This window comes from Marmota marmota, unplaced genomic scaffold (assembly GCF_001458135.2).
Source record: "Marmota marmota marmota unplaced genomic scaffold, marMar, whole genome shotgun sequence".
NCBI lineage: Eukaryota > Metazoa > Chordata > Mammalia > Rodentia > Sciuridae > Marmota > Marmota marmota.
The window spans coordinates 7,041,334-7,057,071 of NW_026000205.1; the positions used below are offsets into that span (position 1 = coordinate 7,041,334).

A 15,738-nucleotide genomic window follows, 5' to 3' on the forward strand; every position below is an offset into this window, starting at 1 on the left:
TACTTAGTTTTTTAGTAAGCAGGCAGACTACTGGAGTTCGATCCAGTTTGATCTGCACCCCATTAGCAAAGTGACTGATCAAGTTCTGAGACCTCCCTATACCTCCATTTCCCCAATGGCAAAATGGGGATAATTCTTTAAAATTTATTTTATTTTTCAATTTATATATGACAGTGGAATGCATTACAATTCTTACTTCACATATAGAGCACAATTTTTCATATCTCTGGTTGTATACAAAGTATATTCACACCCATTCCTGTCTTCATACAAAATGGGGATAATTTTATAGATACATAGTGAAAATATTTACAGGTGAATGGATACAGTGTCTGGGCTTTGATTTAAATAATTCTGGAAAAATTTTTTTTGGAGGGGCGTGGAGGGGAATATTGGGAGTATAGACAAGATTGGCCTTGAGTGGATTGTCGTTAGAGCTGAATGATTGACATCTCCCACAATGAAACAATTTTTTTAAAGAAAGAAAGAAAAAAAAAGAAAAGTGGGGAGGGGGTGAAAGCGATAAATCTCCTTAGGAGAAGGGATTAAAGAAATAAATTTAAATGAAATCCAAGAACCTGGAACAACGCCTGGCCCTCAGTTACGCTATCTTGTTGTAATTCGGGCCAGTAGCCACCAGGGGGCGCTCACCACTAAGAGCTCAGACTTAGATTGTTACTTTGAGCTTGGATCCCGGCTAGCACTGCCCAGCGGAAGCCTCTTAATCTCTCAGGTTGGGATGCAGCCTTTATCTTAGCCTCATTTTATTCATTTTAAAAATGGAGATAGTAATAGTATCGACTTCGAGTTGTCGGGATGATTCATAGACGGGGATGTATGGTGCCACCTAGATCCTGTGCGCGCCCCTCTCCCTGGACACCTCCTCCTGGACATGGATCTGCCTTCATCTTCCCTGTCTTTCCTACAGGGACTCTCTCAACTGCCCAAGTAGATCGGGAAATTCAGCAAAGACGACAAAGGGAAGTTGTTTGCAAAAATGGGAACTTTGGTTCGGAGTGGGCACTAGAGGGGGGAGTCTTCCTAGAAGCCGCAGGAACTTTTAGAAGCCGGTTTTCTTGAGAAGTGATTGAGATTTGAGCCTCTATCAATCACACCTGAGTCAGAATTTTCAGTTCCAGCATCTACAATCCACATGACCTTGGACAAGTGACTTCGCCAGCCTACCGCTTAGTGTCCTCCTTTATAAAATGATTATTTTTAACAAGTATTTTGAAGTGAGCGTGTTCTCTGTATATCACACAGTTCACAATAGACAACTCTCAGGACTCAGTATGATACTGTAGGGAAAGCATTTAGTACAGGTGCGTTGTCATCTTTCTGTCACTGTAACAAAACTCTTAGGCTTATTTTGGCCTATGGTTTCCTTGTTTTTGTATCAGGGATGTGGCCTGTGGTTTTAGAGGTTGTGGTCCATTGCTTTTCGGCCTCTAGTGGGTGTGCTAGCTAGATGGCCGCGGTGGGGAGCACACGACAGGACAAGCTGTTTATCTCACGGCCAGGAGGGGGAGAACAAAGACCAAGGACAGAGCACACCCCAGTGACCTAAGGACTTCCGGTCAGACCCCGACTCCTAAAATTTCCGTCACCTCCCAATATCTTCCCCCCTGAGGAACAAGCCTTTAACAGAGGACCTTCAAGTTTCTTCTGCCAATCCCATCCTAGATCCCGCCAGTTTACCTCCTGAGCATCTCTTGAACAGATCTCTGCATCTCTGCCACTGTTATTCTTTGAATTTGTCCCCCTGCAAAATGATATTGAAATCCTAACCTCTTCTGCCTGTGAAAATGGGAGCTTATTTGGAGATTGAGTCTTTACAAAGGGTCAAGTTAAGGTGCTGGTAGGTCCTCAAGTGGCTTCATTGCAACACAGTTGTCTTCTTCTTCTTCTTCTTCTTCTTTTTTTTTAAAGAGAGAGTGAGAGAGAGAGAGTGAGAGAATTTTTTTTTAATATTTATTTTTCAGTTTTCGTCAGACACAACATCTTTGTTTGTATGTGGTGCTGAGGATTGAACCCAGGCCGCACGCATGCCAGGCGAGCACGCTACCGCTTGAGCCACATCCCCAGCCCACAGTTGTGTTCTTACCGAAGGGACATTTGGACAGAGTGAAATGCATAGGGAGACGGCCATGCGAGGATGAAATCAGAGAGCAGGTCTATGTCTCCAGGCCACGAAGCACCAAAGGTTGGCAGCAAATCACCGGAAGGCGGGGGACTCCCCCAACAGCACTTGGAAGGAACCATTGCCTCTGACATTTTGATCCTGGTGTCTATCCTCCAGTACTTTCTGTTGTTGGGGCCACCCAGTCTGTGGCACTTTGTTCTGCCAGCCTGGCTGACTTATGCAGCCACCGTGGAGCAGGCTCCTTGCCTGCTTCCTGCCTTGGCTTCTCAAGAGCTCCCTTTGTCCCTCTTTTCACAGCAGCCACAGGCCTCTTGTCAAAATGCAGTTCTGATCATGCCCCGACCCTCTGCCTTTGGGACGAAAGTTCAAGCTTTGGACAAGCCACTGCTGAGCCAGCTTCATGTCCAGTCCCCGGGTATTTTCATGACTTGTGACCTCAGTGCCTCCAGGGGGCTCACCCTCTTGCCTGACTGCCTGGCTGAAGCCTGGCCAGGGCTCTTTGTCCTCCCACTTAGCTTTGTTCTTGTTCACAGTATTCAACCAACTGACACGGTGTTACTATTTATTTATTAAACCCCCAGAAGGCAAGAAACGGACATCAAGCCAGGAACGTGGCACATGCTGGCAATCCCAGCTACATGGGAGGCTGAGGCAGGAGGATTTCAAGTTTGAGGCCAGCCTGGGCAACTCAGTGAGACCCCCATCTCCAACTAAAAAATAAAAAGGGCTGGGGATGTAGCTCAGTGGTAGGGTGTCCATTGGTTCAATCGCTAGTACTAAAAAAATAAAATAAAAATAAAATTGGATAACAGAAGTATTTTGGGAGGATAACATGGTGGGGACCCGCAGGCCCCAGTTCCTCTGAAGAGAGGATGGAGTACCTGCTCTGACCTCAGGGCCTCCTTCCAAGAGAAATTCCTCCAGAGATTAAGGCTTGTTGTCAGGGGTGTTGTTTGTCCCCAGGGTTCAGATGGCCTGTGCCCAGGAGTGTCAACAGAGAAGAGGCCCCGGGCTTTGGCTCCTTTCTCTTTACCTTTTTGTGTGAACTTGACAGTTCTTCCCTGAACTTCAATCCCCACCTCCAGCTAGAATTGTCCCATTATAGTTCTAAGCAGAGATTATGTTACCTGATGTTAGACACCGGATGTGCTGCAGAGGCAAGCATTAACTCTCTGAGTGCTGGATTCTGGGGAGCTCTGAGGGTGCTGGGGTGGGCTCGGGACCCTCAGGTGGTGAGTATTTATCAGCCCATCCGGGAGGTGCTTCAGAATTTTACTAGCACGCCAGCCATGCCAGCCTTGGCCCCAAGACCCTAAATTGCCGCAGTTCCACCATTTCAGAACTCCCTGGGTGTTCATGTAGCCATGGCTGGTGAGATCCTGGACCCAACATTCAGAAGGACCCTCCCTCAGATCTGCTCCTGTTCATCCCTCCCTCCACCTCTTGGAGTGTCTGCTTTGCCACATGTAAAATGCAATAATGCCTGACATACCTGAGGGCCGCACTAGCATGAGTAAATGATCAATGAACAGGAATTGCTGCTGGGTTATTGCGGAGACAAAACCATGTCATGGTTAAGGGTGAGTGTAGGCTGGGCACAGGGGTACAGGTCTGTCATCCCATTGATGTGGAGGCTGAGGCAGGAGAATTGCAAGTTCAAGACCAGTCCTAGCAATTTAGTGAGGCCCTAAGTAACTTTAGCAACACCCTGTCTCAAAACAATAAAAAAAAAAAAGGCTGGGGATGTGGCTCAATGGTAAAGCACCCCTAGGTTCAGTCCCCAGTAACAAAAAAGCCAACCAACCAACCAACCAAACAAACAAAAAACCCCAACCAGGCTGTAAAATTAAAGTGCATTTAAAAAAAGTCACCGTATAACATATTGTCTGCACTGGGATTGTTCAGAGAGTGGAAGAGGTGCTGTTAATAATGAAGCCAGGTCAGGATGTGTCAACTGGATGGAATCTGGCAGATTCAGGCAAACAAATCACCTTGCAATAAACCCATCAGCCAACAGGGGGCAGTAGGGAGCAGACGCTTCAGCTGTTGTCATGAAACCTGGTTCCCTGTGTGCCTTTGCCTAACGGAGCATTTTACCTAACCTGAGACAGAGTTATGCAAAAGACAGGGGGAGAGAGAGAGAGAGAGAGAGAGAGAGAGAGAGAGAGAGAGAGAAAGAGAAAGAAAGAGATGGCGGGGAGAAGGCGGGAGTATGTGATCCCTCTCTCCCCTTCCCCTAGGTTCCATGGCTCACAAGAGTGTGGCTACCTGGGCCTGGCACTCTGCTCCTGCAGGCTGTGGGTGGAGGCAGGGGGATGGAGGAAATGACTTTGGAGACCCTTGTTCCAGCACCTACTTCAGGGGCTACTTGAGCACAGACCGGTGTGCAGCTAGAGGGATTCCTTTAAGACATAAACCAGGGGCTGGGAGTGTAGCTCAGTGGTAGAGTCCTTGCCTAGAATACCTGAGAGGCTCTGGGTTCATCCTGAGCACTACAAAAACAAAAATCAAAGCCCAAATACCAAAAATCAGAGCAAGTCCCTTCTCTGGCCAAACTCTTTCTACAGGTTCCATTTGTACCCCCTCTCTGTTCCCATCTGCAGAGCCCTGCTCACTCACCTTCTTGCCTCTTCAAACTCCAGGCACATTTCTGCCACGGGGCCTTTGCAGGGGCTGTTCCCGCTGCCTGGAGTTGTTCTCATTTAGACATCCGTGCTGAGCACTCTCACCTTGACATTTCTGTTCCATTGCTCTGTCCTCTGCAGGGTCTTCTCTGTCCACCCCACATGAAATGACAAACAGCCCCCTCCCGTACTCCTGCTCCCCTCACCTGCTGCGATCCCCCCCCATAGATTTAATACCTTTCTGTCATTTCATACAATTTGGTAATTTCTTATATCCTTTGATTACTCTTTATTCCCTTCCAGTCCCCTGTGGCAGGTCTGCAAGGACAAGAGTTTTGTCTGTTTTGCTGTGCTGTCCCACGCACCTTTGAAGCAGGTCTTTTTTATGACCCCATTTTACAGAGGAAGGAACTGAGGCTGTGAGAGGGAAGCCACTTGACCAGGGTCACATGGCCAGAATAAGTGTCAGGGCCAGGTTTCATTGAAAAACTTTCATTTATTCAGGAGATGTTTACTGAGCACCTACTATGTGTCAGCTGCTCTTCCAGGAATCAGCAGTGGCCAGGGGAGGGAAGACCCAGACCGTGGAGTCAGGCTCCGGAGCCTAAAGGTGGACCCAACAAAACCCTCTGCGTTGTGTACAGGGGGAGCCGAGGCCAGGCGCTGCGGGAGGCTCAGGCTCAGGCCACGGGAGGGGGGCTGTCAGGGTGGGGGGAGTCCTTGGGTCTGAAGTGCTCTAGTGGCTGCAGGATGAGCTGGAAAGCGGGTGGCTGCTTCCCGAAGCCACTGTCCCGGGGCTGCAGGTGCAGGGCCGCAGAGGGCAGAGGCGAGGTGGGGGAGAAGCGGGGCAGCAGCCACCTCTGGTAGAGGAAGAGCTCGGCGCGGGCCAGAGCCTCTCCTGGGCATGCGCGGCGCCTGCGGAGGAGGGCGGTGCCGAGATCAGCCGGGAGGGAGGGGGCGGGGAGCGGAGGAGGGAGATCCGCCTGGAGGAGGCGGGGGTACCGCCGAGAGGGTGGGGGGTTCGGAGATCAGGGCCCCAAGAGTCCGGTACCGACGAAGCAGATCTAAGGACCTCGGGGCCGCAGTCTGAGCCTGGTGCAGTGGGGCAAGCTGGCAATGCCGGCAACTTGGGAGGCTGACGCAGGAGGATCGCAAGTTCAAGGCCAGTCTCAGCAACTTAGAGAGGCCCTAAGCAAAAGTCCCTCAAAATAAAAACTAAACAAGGGCTGGGATGAAGCTCTTTGGTAAAGCGCATCTGGGTCCAAAAGAGAGGGAAAAAAAAAAAAAAAAAAAAAAAGGGCGGGGGGATTGTGATTCGGAGGCTGGGTGATAAAGAATGGAAGTTTATTTATTTGGCTCATGGTTCTGGAGACTGGGAGGATCAAGAGTGTGGCACTTCTGTGTCCTGGTGACTCATGGCAGAAGGGCAAGTGAGCAGGTGTGTGAGGCAGAAGAAATTGGGGTGAATACATTCATATGAAATGAATGAGTCCCCTCCCAAAATTATGCTGAAATTGCATTGCCATTGTGACCCTATTAAGGGTGACCTTTAAGGGGTGATTAGGTCACCTTCTCAACAGACTGATACCTGTTATTACAGGACATTCAAACCAAAGATCATGAATTCAGCTCCATATTCCCTGATTTCCTCCTTAAAGGGGTATTTTCTTTTTCTTTTTTGGTACTGGGGATTGAATCCAGGGGTGCTTAACCACTGAGCCACATCCTCAGCTCCTTCTTATATTTTATTTAGGGACAGGGCCTCACTGAGTTGCTTAGGGCCTTGCTAAATTGCTGGGGCTTTGAACTTGCGATCCTGCCTCAACCTCCCAAGCTGCTGGGATATAGGCCGGCACTGGCATCTGGCTTTATTTATTTATTTGTTTTTGCTACATCTCCAGCCCCTGAACTTTCCACCTTCTAAAACTGAGCTAAACAGACTCTTTCCTTTAGAGCGTACCCAGACTCAGGTATTTTATTATTGGAACACAGACTATGACCCTAGGCTCACCTGGTTTTGTAAACTGTGTGTGTCAGTTGGTATTTGGACTTGCCTTTATTTAGACAAATTCCTGAAGGAGACACATAAAACCATAAGAGGTGTTTACCTCTGGACTTAGGACCTTCAATAGGGGGAACAGAATCAAGGAGAGAGACTTCACTTTCATTGTGGACTCTTGTTCTGCTTGACTTTCAAATCAAGTGTTTGCACTACACATACAATTAAAAACTGGTTTAAATAAAAATATTTGCTAGTGTTTACACAGCTTGTAACTTTTTGGTAACTCTAACAAAAGTGATCATTGAAAAAGCATTGAGTATTTTGGATTAAATGTGCTTTGATTTAGAACTTGGGGGATTAGTCTTTTTTTTTTTTTTTCCCAAATGGATTTTTTTTTTTTTTTAAACTAAGCTTTGGGTGTTTTTTATGGCCTAACACAATTTATAGTTTCTGAGTGAACTCTGTGCTGTCAGGATTCAGTGTAGCTGGGACAGATTTGTATTTCCCTTCCCTGAGCCTGGCTGTAGCTTCTATCTTCCAAACCAGCAATCAGAAAAGCAGTAACTAGTTTAGGTTAACAAAAGAGGACCAGAGAGGGCAGGCCTCCTCCTTGGAGTCACGCAGCATGGACACTGACCTGCAGAGAAGGGCAGAAAGGCAGGGCTTCTCCTAAAAGCTCCACCGGCATCTAGGAGCCTCTCAGGCTGGAAGTAGGACGGGTCTTGGAACTGGTCAGGGTCATGGAGGACGGAGTGGAGCAGTGGGAACACCGTGGTGCCCTGTGGGAGGAGTCAGCACAGATCATCCACCCAGGTCAACACCTGGAGGGGGCTCCTGCCACCTGAGCCAAAGCTTCCTGGGCCTAGTCCAACCGGGAACAGCAGTGGGGGAAGAGGGTGTGCTCTGGGGTCGGTGGAGTAAGTCCCAGCTTGGTTCCTTCCCAGCGGGGTGACCTGGCAGATGACTCCTCTCTGAATCTTAGTTCCTCTCCTTGTAAAACGGGCATAATAACTCAGAGGAGTCAAGGAAATAGGGAGGGTGCCCCTCCAGTTGCCATGGGAACGAATCCTACTGTCAATTGAAGACACATTTACTCCACCTGAGCCACCCAGGGCTCTGCGGTGTCTGTTGCCCCCTGTGACCACCGTGTGACCACTGTGTGGCTGACCTGGAGTTGTGGCCCCTGTCCTGAGTCTCCAGATGGCCTCACGCAGCCCGGGAAAGGTCAAAATTCAAAATCCCAAGAAGGGTTCCCGGTGAGGGTGCTTTGTTTTTGCACCGCCGGGAGGTTGGAAGATGGCAAGTCGCCCCCATCTGCAGAGAGAAACGCTTGTCACCTGATACAGACTCAGCAAGCACTTATTATTATTGCCGTCGGTTCTGATGGTCATCGCCCTCGCTCAGGGCTACCCCTTAAGTAATAATAACCAGTGACAACACAAGTCTGTGCCCAGCACCAGCAGGACCCGAGTCCCAGAAGGGCTTTTTGTTGATGCCAGGCATTTGAGAGGAGCCTTGGGCCCAGGGGAGGTGCCTTTGAAGTCTCACACAGGTGCCTCTCGAGGACTGTGGCCGCCCTGCTGTTGCTTGTGCCACGGTGACCGTGGAACAGCTGGAACAGCCCCCACGAGGGCACTCAGTGGTTTGGATCCTCCTTCACTGTTCTCGCTGCTTTTGCAAAAGTCACCCGTTTCCTGCTCCCTCTCCCAAAGGGCACCTTTTTTGCTGTCAGTTCGGGCAAGTGAGCCAGGCAGCCAATGCTAGGACATCTGGGGACACTGAACTGCTGAGGAGCACGGCGGGTAGATTGCACCCACTCCCTAGGACAGACGCGGATGCCTGACTCGGACCAAAACCAACAGACACTCCCCTGGGCACCATGCCCAGTGGCTCTTGAGGGGCCAAGGAAGCCTCCCCGAGGAGGAGGAGGAGGAGGAGGAGGAGACTGCTGGGTAAGTTCTGAAGGACAGGGGGAGCAGGCTGTGGGGCTGTCTGCAGGAAGAGCACTCAGGACAGAGGGAACAGTCCGTGCCAAGGTCCTGAGGCAGAGGAGCCCTGGAACATGCAGGGATACTGAGGACACCAAGATCCTGGATTGAGAAAGAGAGTGTAACAAGCCCAGAGAGAGGTGTCAGAGCATGCAGGGTCTCCTGGGCCATTTGGCTTTTATTTCCAGTGAGATGGGAGCCATGGAGGGCTTTTGAGCAGAGGAGGGATGCCGCAGTCTGGCTGGGCACAATCAGGAGCCACTTGTCAAAAGAAACTAACTTTATTTTTAGAACCACACACGCCAAACAAAACAGCCTCTCAGGAAAAACCCTCAGAGCCTCAACTGCCACCACCGGCTTTCCACAAGCCTCTCTCTCCCACACAAGCTTCTCTCCACCTCCCACAATCCTCCTGCTCTTGAGGCCGATTGGCTGGGTCATGTGGGCGGAGCCAAAAAAGTCCCCCAATGAGCAGCTCCGTGGTCTGAAAGGGCAGGGAAACAGCCCAATGAGCATCACCGCAGAGGAGCCAATCAGCTAGATGTTGCTGGGGCCGAGGAGCCAATCAGCTAGATGTTGCTGGGGCCGCTGTGAGCCAATCATCAGCCGGCAGCTGGAAGTTTGCTGGCAGCTGGAAGTTCGCTGGGGCCCCTTCGGCTGTGGCTCTCAACATCTCCCCCTCTCTGTTTAAACAACAAGCATGTGGCTTAGGGACCGTGCCTGCCTTAGGTTGTCCAATAGTACATATGGTCCTTAGGTTGGTACCATTGCAATTGGATCTTACCCGTCACTGACTACCGGTCCAGTATACAGCCACACCTGTGGAGAGGTCTTTGTACCAGCGGGGGGGTGAGGTTCTTTGCCTCACCTCTGTTGGCCCCCAAATTTTAGCTGGACGATCATGACAAGCAGAAGGGAGGAAGATACACCAAGCCAATTGACGGCTCCTTTTGGAAAAATTGTACCACCGATGACATCATCAGCAAAAATACCCCAACACTACCACAAGTCGCTGCACCAACAGATAGTTCACAATGCATACAGGTGAGCTCACAATGTGTCCAGGCAAGTTCTGCAAGCAGTTCAGTGATGGCTATTGTAGAAGCTGTAGATTGGTTTTATCTTTGACTTCACCAGCACTGGGATGAAGATAGGAATTCTGGCAATAATGGCTAAAGAAAAAATTATGTAACATTACAGAAGGCACTAAAAGAAAACAATTTTCTTAACAATTTACATTATCTTTAAGAGAATTATTAAATATAATGAAAAGGAAAGGTGAAAGTAAACAAACAGATCTGTTAACCTTCTTTTGTGTTCACATATTAAAACAATCTTTAACAGCTGTTTACCCAATTAAATTAAACCATTTAAATCACGTGAATTAAAAAAAAATATTTGGATCCATTTTATCATGAGCGCTCATCATATATGATATATGGACATACATACATTCAAACATATAACACAAAACACAAGTGTGCACACATAATATAATACATACAACACATAACATTATAGTAAAGGCCTTATAACTTTTTACAGGTGAAATCTCCATTGCAATGTTTAAAAACTCTATAGTCAAAAAATAGAACTGATCAGCAAAACATTAACCTAGGTCTGTATGAGCTCAAAAAACAAAATAGAACTTCATGATATGGCAAAGGGCAATAATAAAATAGATATTGAAAAAAGCATCCTGGTTCTGTTGCAGATGTAAGAATAGCCAAACTGGAGTTTTGGATATCAGTTGTTATGGATTTGAGCCAAATCATCTTCTTTTTGGTCTGTAGAAATCGCTTTAGTTAATCTTTCTGGAATCCAAATCGGCTGCTGTTCTCCCTGTGGAAACACATAAACAGACTCCCGACTCCAGACAATCACTGGGTCAGGACCTTGGTTAATCTCTCTGGAATCCAAATCGGCTGCTGTTCTCCCTGTGGAAACACACAAACAGACCCCCGACTCCAGACAATTACTGGGTCAGGACCTTTCCATTGTCCTGTTAGAATATCCTTCCAAAGTACCTTGGGCTTATGTACATTTTTTGGACACATATGCCTTTCCGCAGCACTAAGTCCTGATGAATCCAAATTTAAAAAGTTTAGAGTAAAAAGGGTTATTTTAAGTTTATCTTTGGGGAATATATACCCCTTCCCAATTCCTTCTTTTTGCTTTAATAAGTACATTTTAATAGTTTGATGAGCTCTTTCAACTATGCCTTGTCCCTGTGGATTGTATGGGATTCCTGTTATATGAGTAATGCCAAATGTTGAGCAAAATTGTTTAAAAGAGGTAGAAGTATAACCAGGGGCATTATCTGTTTTTAACTGTTTTGGAACACCCACAGTGGCAAAATTTTGTAAGCAATGAGCTATAACATCTTTAGTTTTTTCTCCGGCATGAAGGGAGCCCATCAAAAATCCAGAAGAAGTATCAACTGTAACATGCAAATATTTTAATTTTCCAAATTCTGGCAAGTGTGTGACGTCCATCTGCCAAATATGGTTAGGTATCAATCCTCTAGGATTGACTCCAAGATTAACTTGTGGTAAAAAGGTCACACAATTTTGACATTGTTTTATTATTTGTCTAGCTTGTTCCTTAGTTATTTTAAAACGCTTTTGTAAAGTATTAGCATTGACATGGAACTTTTTATGAAAATTTATAGCTTCTTCTAGTGTAGAGAAAATATGTATGTCATGTGTAGTTTTATCTGCTAAATCATTGCCCAAACTAAGGGCTCCAGGCAATCCTGTATGTGCCCTGATATGTCCTATAAAGAATGGATCTTTTCTGTCCCAGATTAGACTTTGTATAGTGGAAAGCAAAGAGAAAACAGTAGAAGAAGGGGAAATCCTACCAGCATCTTCAAGAGATACTATAGCATTAACTACATACTGACTATCAGAAAATAAATTAAATACAGAATCTTTAAACATCACAAAAGCTTGTAAAACTGCATTAAGCTCTACCTTTTGAGCTGATTGTTTGGGTACTAAAAATGTAAAAGTTTGATCAGGGGTAACTACTGCTGCTGTACCATTATTTGACCCATCAGTGAATATATTTGGAGCATTCATGATAGGTGTTTTTCTTGTCATTTTTGGAAAAATTACAGGATGCAATGACCAAAAAGACAATAAAGGATTAGATGGTAAGTGGTTATCAAATGAAACATTAGATTTGCACATGATTATTGCCCAAGTATTTAACTCATTAGCTAACTCATCAATTTGATTCATAGTATATGGAGTAATAATTTTATTGGGAGAAATTCCAAACACTCCCTTTGCTGCTTTTATTCCTTTGAGTATTAATTGTCCTACAGCCTCAGGATACCTAGTAAGAATAGTGTTAGGAGAATAAGATAAATGTATCCATAATAATGGACCTTCTTGCCAAAATACTCCTGTAGGAATATTTTTTGTTGGTAGTACAATAAATAATAAAGGCAAACTTATATCAATTCTATCCAAATGCATATTTTCCATATATGTTTCAATGATTTTTAATGCCTTTCTTGCTTCAGGCGTTAACATTCGGGGTGAATTTGGATCTGATGGACCTTTTAGGATATCAAATAAAGGTCCCAACTCTCCTGTTGGTATACCTAAATAAGGCCTTATCCAATTTATGTCTCCTAATAACTTTTGAAAGTCATTAAGTGATTTGAGTTGATCTACTCGTATTTGAATTTTTGGTGGACGGACCATGGTTGAGGATAATAGAACTCCTAAATAATTAATTGGAAAATTTAATTGTACTTTATCTATTGCTATCTCTAGATTATAATTTTTTAATAAGTTTGTAAGTGTGGCATAACATTCTAGCAATGTGTTTTTATCTTTGTGTGCTAATAATACATCATCCATATAGTGAAATATTTGTAGTTCAGGATTTTGATTTCTAAGTGGCTGGATTACTTTGTTAACATAAATTTGACACATAGTTGGGCTGTTAGCCATCCCTTGAGGGAGTACTTTCCATTCATATCTCTGATCAGGACCTTCATGATTCAGTGCAGGGATAGTAAATGCAAAACGTGGACTATCCTCAGGATGAATTGGAATTGAAAAAAAACAATCTTTAATATCTATAACTAAAACATACCAGGTTTTTGGCAAAGCAGACAATTGAGGAATCCCTGATTGAGCAGGTCCCATAATAACCATCTCATTATTAATGGCTCTTAAATCTTGCAATAATCTCCATTTACCAGATTTCTTTTTGATGACAAAAATGGGAGTATTATGGGGAGATACAGAAGGTTGTATATGTCCTTCTGCTAATTGTTGTTTGACCAGGTCATGGGCTGCTTGTATCTTTTCTTTAGTCAGGGGCCACTGAGGAACCCATACTGGTCTTTCTGATTTCCAAGTAATTTTTATTGTCTCAGTGGCCCTTTCTGAAAATCCAACCCATGTCTGTCTGTTCCTTGATCTATTTGTATTGGTGCTGCTATACCTTGTTCTTGTTTTTCTAATCTTTTTCCTTTCCTAAAACCTTGTCTAGTCATAATAGTGGGTGCATTTTGGTTGATGTTATTTGTTAATGTCAAACCTAATTGATCTAGGACATCTCGTCCCCATAAATTTACGGGAAGATGATCCAATACATATGGCTGTATAGTTCCTTCACATCCTTCAGGATCCTTCCAATCTAATACCATTGCACTTCTATGGGGATTAGTCGCCACTCCTAGGCCTCGAAGCGTTTGAGTGGCTTGTTGTAATGGCCAATGTTTTGGCCATTCTTGACGAGAGATGATGCTAAGGTCTGCACCTGTATCCAGTAGCCCATTAAATTCATGTCCTTGAATATTTAGTTTTAGCATGGGGCGAGAATCTAAATTTAAAGAAAGCATAGCCCAATCTACACCTGTGGAGCCTAATCCCTTGGAACCTCTTTCTACAGTACGACTGGAAAATTTATCATGTAGGCTGGGTATTATTAGTAACTGTGCTATTCTATCTCCTGGTGAAATTACTGATATACCCTTTGGAGAACTGGCTATAATTTTTATTTCACCTTCATAATCGGGATCAATTACCCCAGGACTTATCATAAGTCCTTTTAGAGTAGAAGAGCTGCGTCCCAATAATAAGCCTACTGTTCCTTTGGGAAGAGGTCCTTTCACCCCTGTGGGAATGATTTGAACTCCCATCTCTGGAGTTAGTACTGCTCTGGCGGAGGTGCAGATGTACAACCCTGCGCTCCCTCTGGTTTGTCTGATGAGGGATCTGATGGACAATGTGTCCTGGGCACTACCCTGATGGGGTTGCTGGGTTCCTCCAGTGCTCCATATATTTGTGGTTTTGGGCCCCGGAGCATTGGGCCCCCCTGTCCATTTTTTGGCAATGGAGCCCGATGCCTTTCTCCACTTTATTGTGGATAAACACCTGGTCCTTGTTCGTTTTTTGATAATGGAGTACCCTCTATGGTGGTTTGAGAACGTCATTCATTAGCCCAATGTCTCCCTCTACGGCATCATGGGCAAATATCCGGTATTCTACTCCTTTGATACCTAGTTTTGTGAAACCCTCCTCCAATGGGGCAATTCCTTTTAAAATGTCCTGTTTGTTCACAATTGTAGCATGTTCTTGGCCTGGCATCTAAAGCCTGTTTTACTGCAGCTGCCACAATTTGCCCTTGTTCATTAATGTCTCTGGCATCTAAAGCCTGTTTTACTGCAGCTGCCACGACTTGCTCTTGTTCATTAATGTCTCTACATAATTTAATATATGTGTTTAAATCTTCATGTTTCCATGGTCTAATGATATCTCTGCACCAACGATTCGCTTGCTCATAAGCCAGTTGTTTTAGTAATGGCATTGCTTGTTCTATATTCCCCAAAACTCTGGTAGCTGTTTGAATAAGCCTATCTACAAATTCAGCATAAGGTTCATTAGCTCCTTGTATTACCTTAGACAATTGACCTTGTAAACCTCCATGTCCTTGTAAAGTCTTCCATGCCTTAATTGCATCTACAGCAATTTGTGCATATACACCAGGATCATATGCAATTTGTTGCTGCTGATCCTCATAAGGTCCCTTTCCTAACAACATATCTAGATTTTCTCTGAGGATAACCAGCTGCTGCATTTCGCCTAGCCGTCTCCTTGCAAAATTCCTCATTGGGCAACCCTCCATAACAGGTATTGTCCTCCGTTTAGCACAGCTTTACACTATTAGCCCAATCTGCTGGCGTCATGTTCAAGTTGTTAATGGATTCGACCATGCTTACAGTGAAGGGTGCTTGAGGACCATAGGTTGTTACAGCCTCTTTTAGCTGCTTCACTGTTTTGAAATTTAAAACTTGGTAAAATCGCTGCCCTCCTGCCTCAAATACAGGGCATGTTAATATTTGAGATCTTGTCTCAGGATCCCAACTATCAACTGCGGGGGTTGGGGACCTCCCAGCATATGGAGGTGGCCTTGTTAGTTGGACACTTACGTCCTCTGGTGATAGAAAGGTGTTAGTAGCAGTCTCCTGTTGTAACTTTCCCCCTGATGGCTTTTTCTGTTTTACACTTTCTTTCTCTGTCTGACTAGCTTGAGAGGCCTTCTCTTTTACTTGAATCTTTTCCTCTGTCTGACTAACTTGAGAGACCTTCTCTTTTACTTGAATCATTATGTCTTCTTCTTCCTCTACCATTGTCTGAACTGAAGGCTTTGGACTAAGCAAACAAGATATGAACGTCCACAATGGCAATGTGCCAACTGGCAGAGTCCCTGGGCTTTTCTTTTCTATTCTTTTTAAATCTTCACCATGATGGTTCCATTGTGATATATTTAACAACTCCTCCTTAAAAAGCCATGGGCTACATTTTTGTATTGTATCAACGTATGCCCTGATTGTTCTTGATTTTACTGAGATGCCTCCTTCCTCTAACAATTTACTTAACACTCTTTCAGTTTGTTTTTTACTAATTTCTGATCCCGTATTTCTACTATAATACAACCCAACAAGATAACGCC

General features: G+C 45.2%; 1 protein-coding gene across 1 annotated transcript in view; it reads right to left on the bottom strand.

Annotated features, from left to right (window-relative positions):
* Nucleotides 1–5,447: 5,447 nt before the first annotated feature.
* LOC107151631 (putative inactive cytochrome P450 2G1) overlaps nt 5,448–15,738 on the bottom strand; it is a 15,868-nt gene continuing 5,577 nt past the window's right edge. The window contains exons 2-4 of the mRNA XM_015497028.1: nt 7,407–7,548; nt 6,779–6,839; nt 5,448–5,682 (exon numbers count right to left, since the gene is read on the bottom strand). Coding sequence (XP_015352514.1) covers nt 5,448–5,682; nt 6,779–6,839; nt 7,407–7,548 — 438 coding nt within the window. The remainder of the gene's footprint in view (nt 5,683–6,778; nt 6,840–7,406; nt 7,549–15,738) is intronic.